Below are 27,470 nucleotides of genomic sequence, written 5' to 3'. Positions count from 1 at the left end.
ATTGGAAGATAAATAGGAACTTGTGACAAAAAAAATGTAATTTTTCACATGACCATTTCAAGAACTGCTATTTCATAAAGACTAACCACTGCAAGTGAAGTTATTTTGTAAAGCTAAATAAATGATGCCATCAAACACCTATTGGTTAATAATACTTGACATTTTTTGAAACATGGCATTCAACTGTTTCAGGAGAAAGCTTTGGAAATTTTTAGAAAACATTTTGGAAACAATTTTAGCTCTGTGAAAAGTCTAGAATAAATATATTCTAAATTGTTGATTGAAGGAAGATCACTGTTGAGCAGTGCAGGTAAAAAACAATTGAATTATTTAAAGAAAAGCCAACAAACAATATTCATTTGATACTACACAAAGCATTAAATTATTATTTATTCAGAGAAAAAATCCAGTTAATCTGGGTTTTCCCCAAATCACCAAACCTATTATGCCTTCATTTATTTTAGATAGCACTGCCTCCTGGTGCAAAGTAAGCTTCACAATTAATCACCCTGAAACCAAAATATGGGGGTTGGCAAAAGTAGTTTTACAGTTGTGTGTATGAGAAACAGAATTAAAGTTATTGTAATAATCAGAACCTGCCTGTCTTTTCCAAATGAACAACCTTAATTCTACCTTTGCCCATCCCAGTAAGTGACCCATTGGAGATGATTTATTGGTATGCTTTGGAAAACTAGAGGATATATACAAAATGGGGGGAGAACAATGATGTGTTTGGCATAATATAAATTGAGCCCTTCTTGGCACAAGTGAAAAACACATTCAGATGCTTTTTGAAACCTCTCCGGGTGATTGATAACAGCATCATTAGGTAGAGGAGGATGTTTGTATTCCTGTTTGCTACGGCATAAAGACATGCACCAGGATCATCTAAACTTGTACCAAGTTTTTAAATAAAAATTTAAAGAATGGATAATAAATATTACCTTAATTCTCAGAGAAAAGTTATTACTTTCAATGAAATCCATACTACTTAAAAGTTACTGAATAAGGCATTTGGAGACATCATTTAGATTATGCCCAGTGAATATAATTCTATTAATTTACTTTTACTTTATGGAGTTATACTTTATAACATAAATTGTTATTTATATCTACACTAATAAAAGAGAAACATGGTAATTAGCGTACGACCGCTACCCTTCCCATTGGCTAATCAGCATATCCTTATGCAAATTAACTGTCAGCCAAGATGGTGGCCGGTAGCCAGGCAGCTGGAAGCAAACATGAGGCTTGCTTGCTCCAGTGATGGCAGACTCCAACGTTCCCCGCCTGCCTTGCCGGCCTCTGAGCTGGCAGTTTGAAACATTCTAACAAATATAGAAGCTAAACAAAACCGCAGAAACCAGCTTTCAGCCGGCTGGGATCTCAGAGCTGGAGTTATACATTGTTTCGATTATAGAACGCAAACAAACCAGATACCTGCTTTCAGCAGCGGAAGCCTCAGAGCTAGAGCCAGAGCTAAAGCTGGCCCAGAATAAAATAAAAAAAAGAGAAAAAAAAGGAGCAGTTGGGAGCTTCAGTCAACAACCGCCAGCCTGAAAGCAGCCCTCAGCCCCTCACCCAGACTGGCCAGGCACCCCAGTGGGGACCCCCACCCTGAAGGGTGTGTGACCAGCTGCAAACAGCCATCATCCCCTCATCCAGGCTGGCCAGGCACCCCAGTGGGGACCCCCACCCTGATCCAGGACACCTTTCAGGGCAAACCAGCCGGCCCCCAGGCCTCTATCCTATATAGTAAAAGGGTAATATGCCTCCCAGCACAGGGATCAGCGGAGCCGTGAGGCCTCCTGGCACCAGATCAGGGTGACAGGGGGCAGCGCCCAAACCCCCTGATCGCCCTGTTGCTCTGTGTGTGACAGGGTGCGGCGTCCCAACCCCCCCCCTTCCACAGACCCTGCTCTGTGTGTGACAGGGTAGAGCCATAACCTCCCCATCGGCCCTGCCCTGAGTGTGACAGTGGCTGCGCCCCAACCCCCTGATTGGCCCTGCTCTGTGGGTGATAGAGGGCGGCGCCCCAACCCCGCCCCCCCCCACTGGCCCTGCTCTGTGTGTGACAGGGGGTGGTGCCCTAACTCCCCTATCGGCCCTACTCTGTGCGTGACAGGGGGGAGCTCCTCAACCCCCCGATCGGCCCTGCTCTGTGCGTGACAGGGGGGAGCTCCCCAACCCCCCGATGGGCCCTGCTCTGTGAGTGACAGGGGGCAGCGCCCCAACCCCTGATTGGCCCTGCTCTGTGAGTGACAGGGGGCAGTGCCCCAACCCCCTGATCGGCCCTGCTCTGTGTGTGACAGGGGGTGGCGCCGCAACCTCCCCATCGACCCTGCCTTGAGTGTGACAGGGGGCGGTGCCCCAACCACCCAATCGGCCCCACCCTGAGAGTGACTGAGGGTGGCATCACAACCTCCTAATCCGCCCTGCTCTGTGCATGACAGGGTGCGGCGCGCCAACTCCCCAATCAGCCCTGCTCTGAGCCCGACCAGGGGCTGCACCTAGGGATTGGGCCTGCCCTCTGCCACCCAGGAGGAGGCCTAAGCCAGCAGGTCGTTATCTCCCGAGGGGTCCCAGACTGCGAGAGGGCACAGGCCAGGCTGAGGGGACCCCCCCCCCAGTGCACAAATTTTTGTGCACCGGGCCTCTAGTATATTATAACAATTAACATATATTAATTTTTATTGATTTCAAAGAGGATGGGAGGGGGAGAGAGAGATAGAAACATCAGTGATGAGAGGGAATCATTGATCAGCTGTCTCCTGCATACCCCCTACTGGGGCTGGAGCCCACAACCCTGGCATGTGCTCTTGACTGGAATTGAACCTGGGACCCTTCAATCTGCAGGCCAGGATTCTATCCACTGAGCCAAACCAGCTAGGGTATAAATTGTTATATTTTTGAAAGTCTGCCAAAGTAACAATTACTATCCAAGTAATATTATATTTAGTGACTTTCAAAATTTGCATCTATGGTTATTTTAAAAACTCACATTACCACAAAAATTCACAAAACCTCACTTGCATGAAGAAATGTTACCATATTTTAACAGTAAAAGACCATAAATGGAACAGATGTCAGCTAATAAAATCGGAAAATTCTGACAAAGTGTTTATAATAATTGAGAATTATATTTCTAATTAATTAGTTACTCAACAATGAATTTATATTCCTATTGTTAACTTAGGTGTATAGTAAAATGTATTGAAGTATTTGAGATACTCATATTCTAATTAAAGACTTTCCAGTTAGTCATACGTTCTTAAGTTGTACATACACTATATTGGCCCTTTTTTTGCTTCAAGGTAATCAATAATAACTCATAGAATACATTTTGCCCTCATTTAATTTACAAAGTATGTTTTTTATAAAACAAATAGAGTAAAAATATAATTGTTCTGATATAATGCAATTGTTAAGGTAAAAACTCTAAATTATTGCTCTCACATTCTTTTACACATTTAATTGTTTTTTAAGAATACTTTTCACAAATCTGCCATAAGTACACTTATCTTGGGTTTATTTAGAATTATTGTTTACCAAAGCAAACAAATAAATAAAACTATCAATCCTTTTGTTGACATTTTCTAGAGGGGAATTTTCTTGTTTTTAAAGTACTTGGACTTCCTAAGGATTGTAACTATGGAATACAATAGACAAACCCGCATTTTTCACAAATCCTGCAAACAATTGTTTGCCTCAGCAATAGTTTTCTAAATTGAAATGCCAAGGAACTTAACATTCATAATGTATAACATTGTACTCTGTTAAAAATATAGTAACTCAATTTCATATAACGGTAAGAATTTCCATTTCAGGTATTACTTATTGTACCAGCTATATTTTATTTCTTAAACATAAAGGCATGGAAACAATTAGACAAAGAGTCTAATAGAGGGCTCATATATGTGACTTACCATCTTTTAGTTTTGCATAATACTTCCATTTGTTAATGTAATATGTCCAATGGCTTTTAAAAAATAAGAATTTAATAGTACATTCCTATCCACTCACTATTCCCAACTAGCTACCTGACCTAAATTTTAGAGACTTACCCAAAATATTACTAGGAATGAAAGAGGACTGTACTTTATTTTTATCATTTTTGAACGGGAAGAGTGAAGAATACCCACTTAAAAGAGAGAAGGGAAAAATTGTGTGATGAATGCAGCTGGGTCTTTCAACTTAATGCAAAGTTAAGTAACTTTTTTTTTCAACTGAGCAAGGGTAAAGCTGATACTTTAAGAGCTTGCTACAGCATAACCATATGCAAACTCTCCACGATGATATTATCCTTCTGATTGTAGTAAATATTTTAAACTATTTTGTAAAATTAAAAACTCAACTAAGTTGACAGAATTTTAAGCCATTTTCTTAAAATATGTTATTATTTCATCACTGAGAACTGTAGAATGATTATCTTAAATATACATGAATAAAGCAATCACAAATTAAAATAGTCCCCTGAGTAATATTGGGAGAGATTGATTTTTTGGGATCCTTATATTAGAACTATTCTTCAAAGGAAATTAATTCCTAGTAATACTTATAATTTCCAATCAATATTAAAAGCATAATGTATCCTATTTTAACATAGCCATAGTGTCACTGAAGAACAGTGTGATGTATGACTTCCTAAATAGTTGATCCTTTTTCAAAACTGTAGGACTGTCTTCACTTCTCTGCTATTATCTTCAATGAACTTCATGGAAGGATATCAAAATACTGTAAACCTCAAAATTATGTACTAAATATATTAGGCTTTAACTCATCTAAAAATAGGCAATTGAAGCACAAAAATCAATTGTGAAACCAATAGCATATTAACTACTGAATCAAAATTCATTTTATCATGTAAATTTCATGTAAATGTAACCTTGGAATATATAAAATATGGATTTCAATGGTATTTCAAAATAATTTTAGAATAAGAGCTTGTGTGAATGTCAAATAATTAAAGATACAATTGAAAGTTTCAAAATATTTCAATATACATCTCTAATGCATGGAGAAAAGAGGGTTCTATTTTCAGTAGAGTGCTTTGGTGTTAATGTAATTCCAAGTTATGAGTACTATGAGGTTGTGATTGTTGTCATATCAGAAAAAAAGCATAGAACACAGGAAATTAGAAGATTAAAGACTTCCTCTGTAGGCATACCGGGTAATGTAATAAACAAGATCTGTCAAATGAGATTTCCAATTTGTCAGAAAGGCCTGAGATTCCCTAACTGATAATTGGTTACTAACATCACATGAAGACACAGCTTACATTTCAAAAATTAGTTATCAACAAAGGTACAATATTTGATTTTCAGAATTTTTGTCATCTACCAATGGGTAAACTATAGCTTCAATGGCTTAAATGTCTCTTAATATTGATATTCAAAAACATTTTAATGGGTTATCCATAATTTCCAGTAAGATAACATTCCAGATGATTCCTATAAACTGTCAAAACTGTAGAGTTCTTTTAAGTAGAGCTAAGCAACAAGTCCTGATGTGACCATGCATCTCTGACTTAGAATACAGTACTCTAGAATCCATAGTGTGACAGTTCAAAACCATGTGTCAGCCAGTAACAGTAAAAGCAGTGACAAGCATCATCTTAAAAATTGTGTTACATTATAAAAGAAAACATGTTCCTAGACAGCAGTTGGAAAATAATTTCCACTACTTAGGATGGTATGATTTATGTACCCCAAGGCAATAAAGATTCAAGAAGAAAGCTACACTAAACCTGTTTCAATATAACAGAATTATAAATGTGATTTAAGATTCATCTAAAACACTAGGATGTTTCATGAGAAGGAAGATGTGCGCTCAGTATGCTTACAATGTTTATAGAATTTAAATACACACCATCCAGCACATATTGGAACAGAAATTCCCTTTTGCAACACAAAAGCATAAAACTTTGAGTTAATATGAGTGTTTCGAGGATAAATAAGTGTAATAATTTCACATATAAAATAACAAATCTAGCTATAGTTTGCTGAAAAACAACACAAATAGTCAGGTACGATTACCATCTTCCTAGAATCATTTATTAGCTCAATGGTCAAACTTCAAAACTTAACAATGTCTTTATGGTGAAACATGTCTCCCTATGTCTGAGTAGAGTTGAATATGCCACACTAAAAACTATCACTGATTTTAATATAGAAATAAGTATTTTCTTGCTTTTTAATCCTATATATTAAAAGCCTAATATGCTAAGTGTCTGGTCATCCTTTCAACCCATCAAAGTGTAATATGCTAATGATATGCTAAGGCTGCTCAATCGCTCGCTATGACGTGCACTGACCACCAGGGGGCAGACACTCCGACCGGTAGGTTAGCTTGCTGCTGGGGTCCTGCCAATTGGGACTGAGCAAGATGGGTTGGACACGCCCTGGAGCCCTCCCACAGTCCCTCCCCGGCTGGCCAACCTCCCGCGTCCCTCCCCAGCCACAATCGTGCACCAGTGGGGTCCCTTGGCCTGGCCTGTGCTCTCTCACAATCTGGAACCCCTCAGGGGATGTTGGAGAGCTGGTATCTGCCAGATACCACAGGCCAGGCTGAGGAACCCCACTGGTGCACAAATTCGTGCACTGGGCCTCTAGTAGAAAATAAAAAGAGACAGCAGTGACTAAATAATTGGTTGTCCATGAAATATATTAGAAAAAGTTCATCTGCTAAATCATGGATGTGACAGAACACCAACTCTTATGGACAATGCTCGATGGAGGAATTCCATGAGAACAAATGAGGGAACACAGAAAATTGTGTTAAGGTTTCCCCAAAGGGTTCACAATGGTTTTAAAACCACATTGAAGATGAATTCTGTTTCCCAATTTTAACTAAATTTCCAAAGAAACATCAAATCTTTTATAGTTCTTCTCCTATGCTTACATGAATTTATGAGACTATAATCTTAAAACGATTATTCCTTACCTTTGATTCTTGAACTTTCTTGACTTTTCTCCTGCTGGAATTAAAACAGAAGTAGGTCAATATCTGTATATGTGTGTTCAACAGCCTGCTATAAAGCATTAATATAATTAAAGACTTGTCTAAATGTTTTGTTGTACATATACCCAGGAGTGATTGTAATACAATTCTCACCTTAACAAATACTTATGCCAAATCTTTTATCAGAGTAGTAATCATTCTTAGTGGACATACATTTCTCTAAGAAACCAATACATTATATGAATATAAATGTATAAATAAATGAATAAATGGTTAATGAATAAAAAATAGCTTGTCATGCCTCTCAAGTGCCTTAGGCTATTCCATTTAATTCAAACATTATGAATGATGTATTCAGAATTTGCCTTCAACATCTCTACATTAATCATAAGTTGTTGGTGAGGGGAAGAGTTTAAGAGCAAACAGTGAAGACTTCACTAAAAAACACAAAAGACATTTCAACTGTCTTTCCTTCAATTTAACTTAGACTTGGTCCCTATCTCACTTCTCTGAGGCTAAAGTTGACAACAAATTCTATTACTTATTCAAAGGCTGCTTCAGTCAGACCTGTCTTTCAATTTGACATACTCCTTATTAGTTACCAGGCAACTCCAAAAGAATTAGCTTGTGTTCAGTTTTTAAGTAGAAATTGTGCACTCTATGACTTCTCAATATTCATGCAGTTTACTCTGTCTAAAAGTTTCAGGGTTGCCAACTAAAAATAACCTTGAATATATTTCTAATAAAAAGTGACAACTGCATATATGTATACACACACATACACACACACTGAACTGCAGAACTGTATTAATTCCAATAAATTTTGATAAAATGTACATACTTAAGAAAAAATATAAATAATTTATGTCGCTATAAACATTAACGCCAGAGTCAAATTTTCAGAAAGTGCATATTGACAAACGTACACTTATTGGGCCAGCTAACCCAATGTCTGATTCTATTAGACTTTAACACTTTTGTGTTCTAAGTCTCTTATCCTAATTCTTCCAGCTTTTGTGTTTGAATGCTATTCTGTCCTTTGTTGATTAACTGAGTTTCCAGTTATATTTATTTTTTAATTTAGAGTATCTGTTGTTTATTTAAATTAAAATTTAAATATAAATTACTTGTTTTAAATATAGATTATCCTTTCATAATTAGAGGACAAGCAGGCTCAAATTTTTCAAAGAGGTATTTATTAATGAAAATACTCTGTCTCTCTTCTTTTACTATTCATTTATTTATTTAGTCATTTATTCTTTCAACAAATATGTATAAAGGACTTCTATGTGCCAGACACTGCTCCAGATGACAGGATATAAAGGATGAACAAAACGATTTTCAGCAATAAAAAACTCATACAAGTGAAAAAAAAAAAAAAAGGATGAACGAAATAAAAAAAAATATGTCATTATTAAACCTACTACACAATGGTAATAAGTATTATTTATTTATTTTATTTTTAAATTAAATGTATTGTGGTAGCATTGGTTATTAAGATTATATAGGTTTCAAATAGCCTTAACACATTATCATATTTTGTTTCTTAAAATCCAATTCTCTACTAATACATTTGTATATGCTTAAAATTACCAATGAAAATACCTTTAAATATCCTACAAACTAGAAATGTTTAAGAAGAATGTACTTAAAGAACATAAATTAGATATTAATTTATTGGACTGGGAAGACTGGGAACAGACTTGTAAAGTAAGAAGAAAAAAAGGATAAACTATTCCACTTACTGCCAAACTTGTATTAGAACTCTTTTAGTGGAGACTTATATACATAACTTAGGATTTTGAAAGTAATATCTTTTTTTATTTGTTTCTATGACTAAATTGCATTATTTACTTGGCAATATACATTTTCCACAATTTTAGTTTAGAAATTATTTTAACTGTTAATTTAAAAATAAAGAAATATTAAGGAGAAAATTGTGATTATTTATGTGAGAATTCTTAAGTGATCAGAGATTTGTTACCTTTACCACATGATATATTTGAAAAAAAAAAAAAAAAAATATATATATATATATATATATATATATATGCCTAATATGCAAAGTGTCCCCTCCGGAGTTCGACTGACTGGGAGTTCGATTGCTCACTATGATGTGTGCTGATCACCAGAAGGCGGCGTAGAATGAAGGGAGGCCCCAGCCAGCAGCCGCTAAGGACGTTACCTGTGCATGAATTTCGTGCACGGGGCCTCTAGTTTATAATAAAAGGGTAATATGCATATTGACCCTAACGGCAGAACAACCAGAACAACCGCTGGACCAGTCACTATGACGCACAATGAACACCTCTTGGTCCCTTTCACTGGCCAGCAGGGTCAGATTGCCTGATGGCCACCCGTTATAGGGCCAGAGCCAGCAAACAGGCGGGAGGGAACAGCTGACCTCTCAGTCCCTTCCCCCAGCCATTAAGCACCGATCACCCAATGGCGAACAGGGAACTGGGGGTGGGTGGCGGTGGGGGGCGGGGCCGGCTGCAGGCAGCTGGGGAAGATGGCCCTGATTGCAGGCCAGGCCTAGGGACTTTACCCAGGCACGAATTTCGTGTGCCGGGCCTCTAGTGTGTGTGTGTGTGTGTGTGTGTGTGTGTGTGTGTGTGTGTATGCCTAAATGACTGGCTGGCTGACCAGCCAGTAACTAAGACGCGCACTGACCACCAGGGGGAAGACATTCAATGCAGAGCTGCCAAGCTGCAGACACTTGGCAGTGCTCATGAGGAGACAGAAAGAAGCTAGGTGAACAGGGGCCGGAGACAGTAGAATCCGGGAACTCAACTGAGTGGAATTACTAGGACAACACAACTGGCCGAGGAAAGAAGGGTGTGTGTGGGAGACAAACTTTAAAATGTCTGAATATTGCTAGGCATCATGCAAATAACCAATCACAAGGCAGTAAGGCGTGTAGACCAATCCCAAGGATGTTGCTAAGGCAAAATTATTTGAAAAGATCAATCAGGAGCTAGTAAGGCTGTCTCCAATGCCTCAATTAAAAGGTCTGCCCTAACCGGTTTGGCTCAGTGGGTAGAGTGTTGGCCTGCAGACTGAAAGGTCCCAGGTTCGATTCTGGTCAGGGTCATATACCTTGGTTGCTGGCACATCCGCAGTAGGGGGTGTGCAGGAAGCAGCTGATTGATGTGTCTCTCTCATCGATGCTTTTAACTCTCTATCCCTCTCTCTTCCTCTCTGTAAAAAATCAATAAAATATATTTTTTTAAAAAGGCCTGTGCTTCCTTTAGCTCTCTTTCTCTTCTCCCTTGAACTCAGTGGGTTTCTGATATTTGTTCCTGTGGCGGAGGAGCACTTCCCTGCACCCACATGGCTTATGGTCATGTGGGCCTCCGCACAAGGACTATTAGACTTTATTTTCTTTCTTTTTCTTAAGTATCTTGGAGGACTCAGGCCCCATCTATTGGCTCTCATTCTTTTGTTGTTGTTTTTTAATATATTTTTATTGACTTCAGAGAGGAAGGGAGGAGGAAAAGGAAGTGAGAGATAGAAACATCAATGATGAGAGCGATAGGCTGCCTTCTGTACTCCCCACACCAGGGATCAAGCCTGCAACCAAGGCATGTGCCCTGACTGGGAACTGAATCTTGACTTCCTGGGACATAGGTCTATGCTCAACCACTGAGCCACGTGGGCCTGGCAGACTATTAGACTTTACTTAGCTTGGATAATAAACTACACCTGACTGTAACATGGAAAGGAAACTCTGGACACTGGCCTGTCCTGGAACCCCAGCTGCACCTTTTCCAGGACTGGCTTCTCCCAATAAACTCTGGTTCCATTAATAGCTTTTGTCGGCAACTTCATTCTTTGATTTCAAGAGACAAGAACTCAGACTCAAACACCCACATTTTGGTTTCACACACATATATGAGCCCTCCTTTCCATAACAAAGTACAAATTATTTATTTGTTTGCAATGCATACAGATTTGAAGATTTAAAATAATGCTGGGAAAAAAAGAAATGTTTGTGTTTTTTACCTAATATATAATCTTAAGATAAAAAATGAAAATTCTATAGGCCTTTCTTATAGCATTATTGTTTTATATTATTAGACTTTATTAGAGTTGAAATACGAGAAAATCCTAAAATAAATGTCGATAGGCTACTTTTTAAAACTATGCATTTGAAAAGGAAATAAAATTCAATAAAATAAATGAAAATAATTTTTGGCAATTTTATTTATGCATTTCTATATTTTAAAGAATATATTTGGAAATATTTAAAAGAAATACTTAATTTTTGAAATATTATTTATGATTTTCTCTTAAAACAGGGAGATTGCATTTTTAAAATTGATAATAGACATTGTAATTAGCTTTCAGATACTTTACCCATTTATCTTATTTTTATGTAAATAAATTTGAAATATGGCCCTGGCCAGTGTTGCTCAGTTAGTTAGAGGGTCATCTCATGCACCAAAAAATGGAGTGTTTGATTCCTGGTCAGGACACATACCCAGGTTACAGGTTGATTCCTGGTCAGGGTGAGTACAGGAGGCAACCAATAAATGTCTCTCTCTCATAAACTTCTCTCTCTCTCTCTCTCTCTCTCTCTCCCTCTCCCCCCCCCCCTTTGACTCTAAAATTTAAAAAATATTTTGAAATGTGATTGGAAGGTATTTATATTCTATTATCATGTTACTACTTTAATAAGGTATTGATGTACAAATTACTTCTAGAATACAGGTTTGCTTGGAATATACATGGCCAACACTGTGCTAGGAGATAGGAATTAACTATGGATAACATGAATTTCTATCTCAGAATTTCAAATTCTAACTAGAGAAACTGATAGCTATTAATTACAAGATAATAATAAAGAATTTATAGGATGATGTGGAAACAAGAATGAGAAGAGTGTCTATGCTAAGTGTGGGACAAAGGAAGAATTCACAGTGTTCCTTGAACTAAAAATTAAAGGATGGTGTCTCTCTCTCTCTCTCTCTCTCTCTCTCTCTCTCTTCTTTTTTGCTCCAAGAGAGAGAACTCATGGACATGGACAGCAGAGTGGCAATTGTAGAGGTTAGGGGGTAGCTGGAGGGGATAAACGGTGACGGATAAAATAAAATAATTAAAGGGCAGCAAAATAATTTGCTGTGGAAAGGGTATTAGATTGTGCAAAGTTACAGAATTATAAAAATTTTAATCCTTTGGGAGAAACTGTGAATAGTTAAGTATTCAACTGTATACTTCTTTAGACATGAGGATTATATAAAAATATATTCAATAAAGTTTTCTTACTTCTCCAGTAGAAAAGTTATGCCCCCTTTCATATTATAGCTGAAGCTATTTGTGAAAGAGCCATATACATTAAATAAACATCCCAATTATTATAATAGTTTTTATAGTGCGTTTTTGGAGTGTGGAAATAATGATTTTCCCAATACAAATCACTAATAAAATAAATTGGAAAAATATAAATGTCACAAATTAATGATTTTGACATGGAAATTAGTGAAGTAGTATGATTTAAATTGCAGATTTTTAAATGAAAATTCATTTCATTTTATGTTTATCCCTCAAAAAATTTAGATTTGAAATTCATTAAGTCTGTAAGTAGGCCAAAAGTAAAAGGAACCTAATGGTATCTCAGGTATAGTATGCTTTTTCTAGTATAAAAATTTTACAGAGGCTACCAATAAATAACATTTATTATTGAGAATATACTTTGTATTAAAAAACACACTATTTTCTGCAATTAGAAAATATAAAGACTTATAGCCAGGTATCCAAAATACACCTAAACTAATGAAAGATATTCTGGGTTCAGGCAATCAGAGGTTTAAGGGGAGAAATAAGTACAACAGAGGTCAACAGCATGGAGTCTAAGCATAAATACACTCAGTGCCTTTCCCAGTAGGCAGAGAGATTCATTACAGGGGTTTATAACAAGATGATTGAGGCTTGGGAATTAAAATAAAACAGGGAGAAGAAATTAGGAAGGAGGAAGGAGGGAGAAGGAGGAGAAGCAGGAGAAGGGACAGAAGGAGGAGGAAGAAAGATTAAAACACGTAACAGTCTTATTAGTTGGCAAGCAAATTTGAAGTTCTTTACACATATTATCTTATTCAAGGTGACCACTAGTCATGTCTAGCTTTCCCTATGTACACCCTCAACTTGTGGGTTCATGGAGGTCTCTAGGATGATGACCATTGAAGCACTGTTTGTGGTAAAAGGTATTGGTAAAAACTGATGTGGTCATTCTTAGGAGAATAGATTTATATGTTGGGATTCAACAATGGAAGCTATAATAAAATGACATGCAGAGATCTTTAAAACAAAGTACTGAGTGAAAAATTAATCAATTAGATCAAAAACAATAATACTATTTATGTAAATCTAAACACAAAAGCATAATAAAATACATTTCATAGGAACATATCCAAATGAAAATTAGTTATAAAAAATAAAATGGTTGACCCTAAGGGAAAGAGTTAAGTAGAGAATGAGAATAAAAAACAGAATAGTGAATAAATAGAATGGTAGATAGATAATTGGTAAGCAGGTAAATAACTAGACAGACAGATGCATACATACATAGATAAATATACATATAAATATACACATAAATAAAAATAAAATAGATACATATATAAATATACATATAAATAAAAATAAAATATCATTTCACTAGATGATGATAACAGGTTCTTAAAAATGTATCTTAAATAACTGCCTTGTATGAAATTCAAATAAGAGATGTATACACTTACATACCTATATATAATTTTTTTAAAAATAACATTTGTGACAAATGGAGGCAGTAAGGGAAAAATGTCATTTCTAGCCTGAGCTCCAGTTGAGGGGAAAGGCACAGGGAGGAGTAAAAGTACTTTTGCAGTTGTCAGTATGGAAAACAATACAATAATTAATAAGTAATAATATAAGAATAAATTCTGTGTTTCATGTACTCACAACTGTAAATCTGTTTTTGCCACACCCTGTATTTCCCTTAGTATTTGTCACCAAGGGCATGTTCTCATGAGGATTTGGAGTACAAATTTATACTACTGATATGAGCACAAAATCTCAAGAAATAAACTTAAAATATTTCCACTTTGGTAGTGCTTTAAGACCCTTCATTGCTCAGAAAGTTTCATCTCCACAAATATACCCTCAACTCATGCCTCACAAGGTTCCCAAAGAAGTAAACAAAACACATCTAAATCCAGACTTATGAAGTACACACAAATGTTAAAGGAAGCAACAAGTGAATAATTATGCGGACCCAAATTTCAAATATTGGCATTACTGGATATAAAATAAAAATTCAGGAGATTAAAAATATGTAAAGAGATACAGAGAATTATGAGTAGATTAGTAAGGTTTGGAACCTTTTCAAGTACAATGATTAGGATAGTTCAAAACAATGTAACTAGTTAGCAACTGAACAGCAGTAAGCTGAATAAAGTTAGAGAACTGGAAGACAAATCTGAATTGGTCGACCAGAGAAACTGGAATCAATCAATGCAATTGCTTTTCACCAGATGATCAGAAATGTTTGAGAACATCGCTAACACATCAGCTACACTTGGATATGCAGAAATCCATAAGATAGCAAACCTACTTTTGATAATGTGTCCTAGAATAATTGATGCGTTATGGGCACTTTGAAAAATGTGTAGGAATGCTCCTAGCAGCCCTATTTACACTAACAAAAATTGGGGAAAATCTATCCTTCATATGATGAATGTGGCAATTTATAAGTGGATCATTAATTATAGAGAAAATAGAGTGAAGCTATTGGAAACACTATAAATAAATAAAATATGTGCCCTAGCTGGTTTGGTTTTGTGGATAGAGCATTGGCCTGTGGACTGAAGGGTCCTGGGTTCTATTCCAGTCAAGGGCATGTACCTTGATTGCAGGTTTGATCCCCAGCCTGGTTGGGGATCCTGTGGGAGGCAACCAATCAATGTGTTTCTCTCACGTGGATGTTTCTCCGTCTCTCCTCCTCCCCTCTACTCTCTCTAAAAAAATCAACGGAAAAATATTCTCCGGTGAACATTAACACACAAAAAAGTATCTAACAAATACATTCTATTTTATAACATGAAAAAACACTATTTATCATTCATCAACATAGCCATATATACTATACTTATAAAGAATATAATAACATACTTAGCACAAAATTCAAGCAAATATTTACTTTTATTTATCTTCATTGTTTAAAGTATTACAGATGTCCCATTTTCCCCCATTGACACCCTCCCCCACAGCTATCCCTCTCCCCAGACCTTCACTGCAGTAATGTCTGTTTCCATTTATGTTTGAAGAGGTGGTCAGGAAAAGAATATTTGGGAGAGGTACTTGAAAAATATTTTTAACATCTTTTTTTCTTACATTTGTTTTAGATTTGTAGAGGTGTATTAAATTATCTCTATATGTTATTGTTTATCAGAAATATTTTCTAATAAATTAAAGGAAAAAGAAATTTATCTAAATGCCAAATTCCAACAAACTAATAAAAAGACTTACTCAAAACATCTGCTATTAATTTCATTAGCATAGAGAAAATATGTTGGTGAGTGAAGACATTTGATACTGTGTGTCTGCACAGGCATATCATTTCAACTGCTGCGTAATATAAAAAGCCGCGTGCAGCAGGTTGTAAATAGGTCCTGAGGGATGAAACAACCCAGCTGGAGTGTGTGGCCCACCTGCCCAGTTAGCACTATGGCTGAAGCTGCTGACAAGCAGTTTCTATTTTTATCTAATCTTTAAATTTCAGGAACCTCATTTCACTAAATCATAGCTTTCCAGTAGGATTGTAAAAGCTTTCCCTCTGCTTATTCATTTTTAATCTAGATTTCCCTGAAGAGCTGTCTGTACTTATAGATGGCTACTATCCTGATAAACTCTCCACATCCTCTGCCATTACGTCATTGAAAAAATAAACCAAAAAAAAACCCCACACACACAACAAACAACTCCCCAGCTAAACTTTAACAAAAAAGAATGAAGAAATAATTTACTGGTTATCATTATATTAAAACTTAAATTGTAAAAAGATTTAAGAATTAATAATTTTCTATCGTTTTTAATATGGTTGCTTTATGCATAAATCTATTTACAACTTGGTCAAGTTTGCTTAAAAAGGCAATAAAATGCACCCATGAGTTTGTTAAACATTTCTACAATTGCACTTTAAACGTTAGGTTTATATCTCTTTATAGTCAATGTATTTTTATATTTAAAAGATAAAGTGCTGTGGTGTTGGCAATGGCAAGATAATAGTATAAATAGTATAACAAGTGCACTCTGAGACAGTGTGACATATTATGAGAACATTTTAGTATTTATCAAATTACACATATGTGTGCATTCTTAAATGATTCCATTCATAGTTGGCAGCTAGATAAGACACATATATACAATGATTGTGAGGAGTCATGTAAGTAATGAGTGAGATACAAGAAGATGAGAAAATAGTGATAGATGAAGAGCTCATATGATTTGTTCTTTAATATAAGTGATGAGGAGGCCAGCTCATTTCCAAGAGTTAGGAATAAGACTAGACTGGGAATATGGAAGTTATGTCTCAATTGATCGCCTTTAAAAAAAGCAAGGATATCAAATGACAGGGAAATATATCAGACTATATGCCAGTTTTCTGTAAGTGAGAATAAATCTGATCAACTTTAGGTTTTCAATGTGTCTTCTATCTAGGTAGAATATTTTATATTGACATACAATTTAAATGAAGCTAGATATCTAAAATAATACAAGGAGGATTTACTATTGCTTAGAGCAGTGATGGCGAACCTATGACACGTGTGTCATTTTTTGGTTGATTTTTCTTTGTTAAATGGCATTTAAATATGTAAAATAAATATCAAAAATATAAATCTTTGTTTTACTATGGTTGCAAATATCAAAAAATTTCTATTTTGTGAAATTTCTATAATGTGACACGGCACCAGAGTTAAGTTAGGGTTTTTCAAAATGCTGACACGCCGACCTCAAAAAGTTCGCCATCACTGGCTTAGAGCAAAAGAATAATGTAAAAACATGTGGTAAATTCACACTATTAACTCAATAAGAAGGAAAAATCAGTGAGTTTGCAGACTTTCAATGATATTAATTCATGATTACATCCAAAACAATAGCATAATTGTATTAGCAAGTTCACGAATTCTTTGTTCTTTGAACAGATATGATTCAATTAATTTCTAATTAAAGAAAAGAAATAACATTTCAAAATAATGGAGGAAATCTTTTTAAATAAGGTAAAAAATTCATAATATTTAAACTTATGAAACAGAGGGCTATGTCCATATCTTTTCAATAATAGTCAAAATTTCTAAAAGTCTGAGAAAGCATGAGAGTCTGAGATAATCTAAAACTATTTGATATTTAAATCTCAACAGGTGTTGAGTGACTATGACTTGTGATACAACAGAGGTGAAGGAAAAGAGAAAACCTTAGGAGTCATGTGTAATTTCTTATACTTACTAATAGTCAAAATGTTTCAGTTATCACTACTGAAATATTAGCCCTAGGACATCATGCATAATAAAAGTAATATATTCTTATATATTAGTGCTGTCGTTGTTTTAAACATCTAAATATTAAACTGATTTCAGACTCAAATAAAAATTAAATAGCAATAGGATAATATTATTAAATTCAAAGCTCTAGTTTATACCCTTATATTGGAAATTAAGAAGAAAAATAAAATAAGTTCAATTATTATCAGTTCTATTAAATATAATTACTATTTTCAAGTGCATTTGGACACCACATTCTGTCAGATTATTATAATATCATATTAATCAGCCAAGTCAGTGCACAAATAATCACAAAGGTCAGAAGAAGTCAAGAGTCACATGGAATAGGAATACTAATAATAGTCTATAAATAGTTTAATCTATAACTCAAACCAAAGAGAAAGATATGTGTATTAACATGAGGAAGACAGGGCAGGAACATGCTCAAAATTTAAGTGGACTTGGGGGAAAGCTGGGCTGCAAAGAAGATCAAGTTTAAGAGATCAGAAACTTAAACACAGATATCTGACTTCTGGATAAAGAAGTGGTACATGAGTCTACTTAAATGAACTTGTAGTTTGCAACCTAAAAAACTAGCATTGTTTCTGGCATAAAAACCATTGAGAGCTGACATACTCCCCTTTTAAATACTCATAAGTTAACTATTGGTTTATATTTATCTAGGGAATCACTTAAAATTCAATTTATGCCTCTGTAACAAAGTAACTTTTCTATGATTAAATTGGGTCTTGAGTATATTGGAAGATTGAAGATGAGCAATGTTCCTCCACTTCTAAACATCTATTTCACATGAGGTTAGTTTTTATATATGCTTTGTAGTTTGCAAATTGTTATTTTGCTTGCTTATTTGTTTATTGGCTGCAAGTAAAATGAAGGGTTCTGATTCAAGATAAAAGGGAAGAAGATACTACGATTTAAAAAAAAAAGGAAGAGAAAAATCAAAGAAACAGAAGAAGAGGATAAAAATGGATAAGGATGATGAATATATAAGAAATAATAAGCTTCTGCACCACTATGTTCATACCAATGTTATTTGCCACTAGAGGCCCAATGCACGAAATTTGTGCAAGGGTAGGCCTTCCTTCCCTGGCTGCTGGCTTCGCAGCCTTGGCTTTCTAGCTCCAGCCCCACCCTCCGCTCGCACCCACCTTGGCCTGGTGCTGCCCACATCCACTGCTCCCCTGGTTCCTCAGTTCCACATAGCCCCCGCCCCCGATCAATCGCCCCACAGAGAGTGGCCTGGGCCTCCCTCTTTAGGGCCATCATGGAGCCCCCCGACCAATTGCATCGGACCCGCCTTGGCTGGCCTGGTGCCAGTGCATGTCATAGTATGGTCGTCTGGAAGGTCGTTCTGCTGTTCGGCCATTTGGTCGACTTGCATATTACACTTTTATTATTATAGATAGCCAAGACCTGGAAATAGGCAAAGTGCCCGTCAGTAGGTGAATGGATAAAAAAAACTGTGGTACATTTACACAATGAGGTACTACTCAGCCATAAAAAAAAAAAAAAGGAAACTCTTACATTTTGTGACAGTATTTATGGAGATTATTATGCTAAATGAAATAAGCCAATCAGAGAAAGATAAATACCTTATGATCTCAGTTACATGTGGAATCTAATGAACAAAATAAACTGAGGAACAAAATAGAAACAAAGGCATGGCTACATGGAACAGACAGGCAGTTTTCAGAGGAGAGAGGGTAGGGGGAGAAAATGCAAACTCCACACAGACAGTGGTCCAAAACAGGAATCCAATTTTTTTCTCACAAATCCAAGTTGGAAACTCAGTTCTTTTTGCTCACTCTAAGCCCCATTTTCTAATTTCTTTATGTTTTCTAAAAAATATGCAATAATAATAATAAAGGCATATGATTATCTTCTTATAGATATTTTAAGCAGAAAACAACTCAGGCCAGTTGTTTTCTTCTTAGAATAGGGAAGTCATATACTGATGAAGAATTCTTGATCAAAATTAACCTTTGCATACCTGCATGATGTTTTGCTAATTGCATCTGGGGCTTGTTGCTAGAAGGGGTGAACTTTTATCAACAGATGGTATATGTGATGGTAAATTACTATGCCACAGAGTGCCCAGACATTTGTTCATACAGTATTCTGTGTTTGTCTGTAAGACTGCTTCTGGATGAGATTAACCTTTGAATCAGTAGGCTGAGTAAAGCAGATTTCGCTTCCCAATGTGGATAAGCTTTATCTAAATAGTTTGAGGCCTAATCAGAACAAAAAGTCTAACTCTCCCTGAAAAAGACATTATTCCTTTTGTCGGACTCCCTGACATCTGGACATCCATTTTGGCTTTTTCCTGCCTTTTGGAGTTCAACTGAAACACTGGCTCCTACTGTTGTCAAGTTTTCCAACATTTGGACTCTAACTACACCATTAGTTCTGGTGTTCAGACCTTCAACTCTCCTGGGTCTCCAGCCTGCTGACTCATCTGCAGATTTTGGGACTTATCAGCCTCCATAATCATGTGAACCAATGCTTTGTAATAAATCATACATATATATGACTATATATCCTACTAGAGGCCCGGTGTACAACATTTGTGCACTGGATGGGGGGAGGGTCCCTCAGCCCTGTTTGCGCCCTCTCACAGTCTGGGACCCCTCAGGGAATATCCGCCTGCCAGCTGAGGCACGCTTGCCCTGTGGATGGGGCCTAAGCCGGCAGTCAGACATCCCTCTCACATTCCGGGGCTCTCACAGTCCGGGACCCCTCTCTCCTCACCACCCACCTGCAGTGGAAGTGGGATAGGCTTTCGCCACCGCCGCTGTGCTCGCCAGCCATGAGCCTGGCTTCTGGCTGAGCAGTGCTGCCCCTGTGAGAGTGTACTGATTACCAGGGGCAGCTCCTGCATTGAGTGTCTGCCCCCGGTAGTCTGTGCATGTCATAGCAACTAGTCATTCCGCAATTCAGTCAATTTGCATATTAGGGTTTTATTATATAGGATTATTCACTTTTTGTGGAGAACTATGACTAACTCAGAATGTAAAAATGTAGCTTAATAACAAATCGGTATTAATCCTTATGCTATTATTTGTGTATATGGCTATAAACTCAATGTAATTCACATTGACCAGCTTAGAAAATTTGTTTCTTGAGTTTTGCTTTAGCAAATTATCTGACTGATGAAATTGTAAATAACACAGTAAAGCTGTTTATATAAAGACAACTATGATGTACTTTATTGTGCTATTATCTTTAATCTTTACAAACATAGAAACATTATACATAAAAAAAATATTTCAAGAAGAAAATGTAGGACCTAAGCAGCTATAGTTTGAAAATATGCTTTTGCTTAAAAAGTAAACAGATATTTGACTATAATAGCAAGTGTAAAAAATAAATAATTGTTGTACAGCATTTACAGTTTATTTTGGTTAATTACTTTTTGTCAAAATAGTATGTAATGGGGAAATTATAGGAAAGTTAGTGGATCTAAATAAAAACCTACCTTTTTTTAGTTTGAATGTTTGGTTTAATAAAATCTGGCAATTGTATACACCTTTGTAACCACCACATGGAACAAAATAGAGAGCATTTTCATCATCCCAAAAAGTTGTCTCATGTCACTGTCTGGTCAATGTCACCACCACCACCACCACCACACACACACACACACCAGATAATCATTACTCAGGTTAAGTCAGTAAGCCACTGGCCTGAGTTTCCTTGCCATATCCTGCTAGAATTTACAAAGGAAGGTTTATGCTTTAAAAATATATGATGAGTCCTAACTGGTTTGGCTCAGTAGATAGAGCGTCGGCCTGCGGACTCAAGGGTCCCAGGTTCGATTCCGGTCAAGGGCATGTACCTTGGTTGCGGGCACATACCCAGTAGGGAGTGTGCAGGAGGCAGCTGATCGATGTTTCTCTCTCATCGATGTTTCTAACTCTCTATCCCTCTTCCTTCCTCTCTGTAAAAATTCAATAAAATATATTTAAAAAATATATATGATGAAAATATAAAACCTGCTTGATCAGGGAGAAGAGATTTAGGTCTTTTTTTCTGCTGAGCAAAGCTGTGGAAACCTACTTATTTTGGAGTTTTTGCATGCAATATTGAAATTCTTGCTGTACTCCTCTTTTACAGAAATAAAGTAGTATTAATCAGGAAATATTTGTAGTAGTTGCAAGTTTTTGTCAAAGCAATGCAGATGTGATCTCCAGAGAATTTTGAGATTTTTGAGTCAAGGAATTTTAAAAACAAATGTGATGGATTTTATTGCTTCAGCTTGTCAATGAGAAAGCCCCCTATGCTAACATATAATTTTTTACTTGCATTTCTAATCTCAGTTGTTCCTTGCTTCTGAAAACTATGATTCTATTATAAAAGAAAATTAAATTAGTTCAGTCCAATTAGCCTATAACAAAGTCAGCTGGATTATATAGCACTACTTTCTAATTTTAGGTAATTCTAAATTATGCCTTTTGTTACTTCAAGTAATTATCCAGGCATAAGTATTTTGTTCACCAGTTAGTAATTTATAGATTTATCATTTCCCCTTTTCTAAGGAGATTTTAAAATCCTTTTCTACCAGCTAAATCAACTTTTATATCATGATCATGCAGTTTCCTTTGAATATTTCTTATTGTTTAAGAGACGGTATTCTTAGTAACGCTTGCTAAGTTTTATTTAGTTTTAATTTGATTCTTTTGTTTAGTCTTAATTTACCCATATTCATTTTGCAAGTGTGACCAAAGAATTTTTTTCACTATATACTGTAAATTTTAATATGGAATACTAATGGCACTATGTACCAAGGGCTTAATAAATATCTACTGAACTGACATTAATATATGCAAAGCTGTGAAAACCTACTTATTTTGGAATTCTTGCATGCAATATTGAAATTCTTGCTGTAATTAAGTAAATATATATTTACTTAATTATTAACATATTAAATTCTGTAAAATATATCAGACTTGTTTCTCCTACTATGTACACATTGCATAATTGTTGAAATCAGTGTCTATATTACCATAATATGAACTTCCTATAAACAAGTCCCATATGTTTTCTTCTTTTATCTTTTATTTAGTGCATACGCTAATTTAATAAAAGGAGGATATTATTTTCATTTTTAGGTATATGGGAAATTATCTCATCATAACATTTCCAAGGAGTTCATGTTCCAAGTAAGATTTTTCAGAGCTAACCTCACTGCCTTCCTTTGATTTGTTCCTTATCTAGGTGAAAATTGTCCAAAGCTGATCAGGAGAGTTGTTTGTTATGAAGATCAACATCAAATAATCTAGTAATAAAAATAAGGAAACATTTTTAAAAAGAAAAGTAGGGAGAAACTATCAATTTGACATCAAGTAATCTAGTGATAAAATAAAACATTTTAAAGTAGAAAAGAAGGGAGAAATGATCAATTTCCCACCAGACAAAATAGAGTATCTATAAATAAGTATGAGAAAAGAAATATACCATGCATACTAAGTGGAGTGAAATGATTGAAATAAAGGTAATGTGGCTCCTAGCTTCAGATCTTTTGGAAATTAGTCCTCCCTGCTTCCCTCCCTCCCTCCCTTCTTTCCTCCCTTCCTCCTTTCTTCCAGAATCACATAAAACTTCTGGTAAAAGTTTTCTTTGAAATGCATATCTGAGCTTTCAAGAAAGAAAAAACGAAAGGTACTAGAAAAAAATAAAAAAGTGAAAATTAAGGTGCCAGAGTCAAAACTAAGTGCACATTTCATTAGCTGCTGCTACAGCAATTCTGGGGCTTGAGATATATTGCTCACATGAAGCAGGAGAGTCAACCTTGAGCCTCCAAAAAGTGGTTTAGATCTGTGATAATTGCAGAAAATCTGCACCTTCAGTGGGCTGTACGCTTAGTGGAAGTCTGACTAGGAACATCGGAACAAGAAGAAAACTCTCTCTGATTAATTTCTGGAGGACTAGGGAAATCTCTAAAAACACACAAAATTAACCACAAGCCCACCAGGGTAGGTTTTAAATATGAAATATCTGTGCTATAGAAAACCTGGGAAAGACATTAACATAAAATTTGATTCTGGCTGAATATATTTCTAAAGCCCCAGGTACAATCAAAACCTTTCTGGAGGGACACACCCTAGGACAGGGGTGGGCAACCTTTTTGTGAGTGCGTGCCAAAACCAGCAAAATCTCTGACTCAAAATTCTTCTGCATGCCAACCCTAATTTTTTGAGAACATGTTACACCTACTTGATATCTCTTAAGGTGTACATATGTGAAGAACCTTGAAGAAATAATAAAATTCATTTGAACGACAAAAACACAGTATATGATGATGAAAAATACATTTATTTTTTAATGTATACATGAACACTGATAGTCCAACAGATAACTTTATGACTCCGTTTGATATTATCAGTGGGACTTTTGCTGCTGCATCACTGATGACAGAGATTTTACATCAGGTTTATATTTTGTGACCTTCAGAGATATGTACGAGCTACTACTTTCATCTGTCAGGCTACTCCTATTATGAGACTTAACAAAATTCATCACTGAGAATAAAGATTCACAAGCGTATGTGGATGAAACCAAAACACTGGTCAGATCTAGGAAGGCAGGGAGAGTTAAGGCAGAGGCATAGAAATTGCTCTTCCCCTCTCTCGTCAATCCATGTCTATGGTCTTTAAGATAACTTGTTATGTAAAATTATTTATCTAAGATGCACCTTCACTGAATTTATCTGAAAAATAAAGAAGTTGATATTAAGAAAAAATTGTAAATGGAAGATTATAAGAGAGGGTTTCCCGTGTCAGCAAAAGTTACTGGAGTTCCATGTTTGGCACGCATGTCAGGGGTTGCCCACCCCTGCCCTAGGATGTACCCCATAGATTGTATTCCTCAACTTTCTGACCTCCAACCTCCTGTCCATACTGTTGGTTAGATAGGCTGAAAGGAAAGATTTATAATTCTCAAACTTCCTTTTCCATGAGGGCTCGAATGTGATACACTTGCATGAAATTTGGAATACAATTATTGAGGCAGTGGTTACCTTTCTGATGCTATTGCTGCCAGAAAGCAGTTACACTGAGTGTTTGAGACAGTTGAGGCACCAGAATTAGCATTCCAGTATCCCGCTGTCGTCTCCATGAGGATCTGAGGCAGAAGCAACAGACTGATGCCATGTTCCAGTGCCCGATCATCAGGTTCATGGGTATGAGAATCAGCTGGAGTGATAGCACCATTAACTTCCTGATGTCAAGAATTAAGAAATATCTGAAAATTTACACAATTTGCAAGCTAATAAGTTTGTGCCCCACAGTATAATAGATGCTGGCATAAGATCCCAGTTTCCTGGATTATAGGCAAATTACTGTAAAACTATGACACAGCTCAAAGCATGAACCTCATTACATTACAGTTCCCATTTTTGCTCATGTCCCACTAGAGCAATGGGGAGACACCCATGCAGATGCTGCACGCCCTCCTTAGTTAGGTATGGCCACACGTGTAGATAGATAGGTTAATAGGGATACAAAGGCTACCCTCCTTGTCTCAAATTGGCCATCCCTGAAAGACCATCCCAGCTCCAGAGCTCCCTGTGGGATTGGTTGGGATCTCTATTGCAACTTAATTGTAGTTAGTTCCTTCCTCTGCCTGATCCTGCTTCCCTGATTTCTTAAACTTGGTTTACCTAAGAGAATGCCCCAATTGGACACCTGTACCACAGTCTGTACCCCAGCTCCTGTTTCTAGGACACCAAATTATAAGACATACACTGTAGCAGGCAGGAAACTATTATTGGTATTTTCAAGCATCAACACTTGAATATAGGTATTAGAAGCTTACAAAATAACTAGGTCTGGAAGAGTAAAAGTCTGAAGCCCCAACTGGGCCATTAAATCAAGGAAAACCCTACTGTAGCACAAATAGCAAAGTCTATTGTTGGGAAACAGTTTCTATGGGTTTCTGATGTTGTTACACATTTTGTGAGCAAGACATATACTGCCTTCTTTTTCTGAACTATCTTGTCCAAGATGTATGTCTAGTGCACAGTTTGGTAATTTAGAGATGCTCATTCTCTCCAGAGTAGGGAGCAGGATTGTTTTCTTTTCAATATAATAAAGATAATGGTTATTGCCTTTCAGAGAACATCCATAGGTTTGCTGAAGCCCATTGTAAAACATACAGGACCTCTAATTTCTGGGCTCCTGTGAGACAAATCCACAAGTGTTCTAGGCGGATGGGGTAGGGGTGAAAGAATACTTCAGTTATCACCAGAGATCACGTGGAATGAGGTGCTAGTCGAAGGCAAGTCTTTGGTGGATAAAATAGCTGCTCAGATACAACATTGTGAAGGGAAAGAAGAATATAAAAATGAGATTGAAGCAGTGGCTGCCCTGGAATAAATAGTGAACATTATAATGTAAGCGTTTCCTGCACTCAGATGAGAGGACCATAAGGTTATATAATTGCCCTTAACAAAATCTATACTTTGTAAACACAAAGGCTGATAGAGCCAAAAATTAGCTGCAGAATCTAACCTTATAGATTGCTGAATTACAACCTAAGTTGAATTGTTTACTTCTCCCTTTCTCCTGTATATGAGACCAATGAGATGAAATAGATTCCTGAACTTTAGAATGAATACTTGGAGATGCCAGTACAATCAACTCTATATGCCTGATCAAAGTACTCCTGCCATGCTTAAAAACATTATAATAATCTCACTTGCAATAATTACCTAACAACTACATGCCAATATTCCCCTGCCCCAACCCTACCCATTGGTGTCAGATCCAATATGCCCTAGAGAACAATTTGACTGAGAAGGAAATAGCTAACACACCAAAATAATTTCAACAAGTTGATAATTTATAGCAGCAAAAACCTGAAGAACATGCATGGGTATAAATTCTTAAAGTAATGAACTAGATAGGAAATAAAATGACTTTACTTTAGGCCATATTTATCAATACTGGTGTGAATATGAGCATTCTGGATTTATTAGACTAGTTTTAGAATATGATAGTTGATCATTTTGCTTGATTTTCTTTTACCGAAACTAGAATACTCAGTAGTACCCTGTATTAAAGAATGTTGAGAATTCTAAACTTCTTTGATATAGTGCAAAAAATTAAACTGGAATAAAATAGTTAGAATATACTTATCGTAAACTACACACTCAATTTCTTTAATGATGTTCCCTGAAAGACCAGAATGTCTTTATAAATGTACTGCTGAGTTGATCACCAGAATCTTTGAAAAGTACTGTGGTTATGCCAACAGCAAAGATCAACTCTAGATCTCGGATATGGCGTGTGTACCTAGAGGGACCAGCCAATTACCTGTGGCAGGTTGATTACACCGGTCACATTGCACATGGAATGTTAGGTATTTTCCACACTGGAATAGGCACTCATCCAGTATGGATTTACCTTTCCCCTCAGCAATATTTCTGAAATTGTCACTTTTTTTTTGATTCACCAAATGCCTTATTTCCTGCTATATACCCCACACAATTCTGTTTTGGAGCAAATAACTTATTTTCATATGAAATAAATAATCAAGATGGCCATGAAATTCACTAGTCTTATCACAAACCCACATACCCAGAAACAGCTGGCTTTACAGATAAGTGTAATAGTATATTTTATTGAGTACTTAGTTATGTTGCCAGCTAGTATAAACAATGGCTTGTGAATTGATGGTACAAGAAGAGGTAGATATGATAAATTGATAAGTAATATATAATGCTGTTCTCCTATAATATCAAGGAACAAAGGGATAAAAGCAGGAGAAGTATTTCTTACTATTTCACTTAATAACCTGCTCACAAAATATTACTCATTCTCCAACTTAGAATTCTGTTACTTTAGTATTCAAAAGATGACTTTTCCTACTAAGGCACTTACAAAGATTTCTTCCATCGAATTGGATGTTCAAATTGCCACTGACAACTGTATATCTTTATGCAATTGAAAGGAAGAAAATTGGAAGATTGAT

General features: G+C 36.2%; 1 protein-coding gene across 9 annotated transcripts in view; it reads right to left on the bottom strand.

The window, feature by feature from the left end:
- The window catches only part of FSTL5 (follistatin like 5), a 725,468-nt gene that overhangs the window by 465,640 nt on the left and 232,358 nt on the right, over positions 1 to 27,470 (bottom strand). For 5 of the 9 annotated variants that reach the window (XM_070415376.1, XM_070415375.1, XM_070415378.1 and 2 more), the window contains exon 3: positions 6,943 to 6,976. In XM_070415376.1, the coding sequence (XP_070271477.1) occupies positions 6,943 to 6,976 (34 nt within the window). The remainder of the gene's footprint in view (positions 1 to 6,942; positions 6,977 to 27,470) is intronic. The other 4 variants (XM_070415377.1, XM_070415380.1, XM_070415382.1 and 1 more) reach the window with 1 other exon arrangement.

Source organism: Myotis yumanensis, unplaced genomic scaffold, assembly GCF_028538775.1.
Source record: "Myotis yumanensis isolate MYYU_CA2020_CCGP unplaced genomic scaffold, mMyoYum1.0.hap1 SCAF_5, whole genome shotgun sequence".
Lineage (NCBI taxonomy): Eukaryota > Metazoa > Chordata > Mammalia > Chiroptera > Vespertilionidae > Myotis > Myotis yumanensis.
Note: the sequence above shows the minus strand (reverse complement) of the source record. Positions and strands in the feature narration are given on the sequence as shown.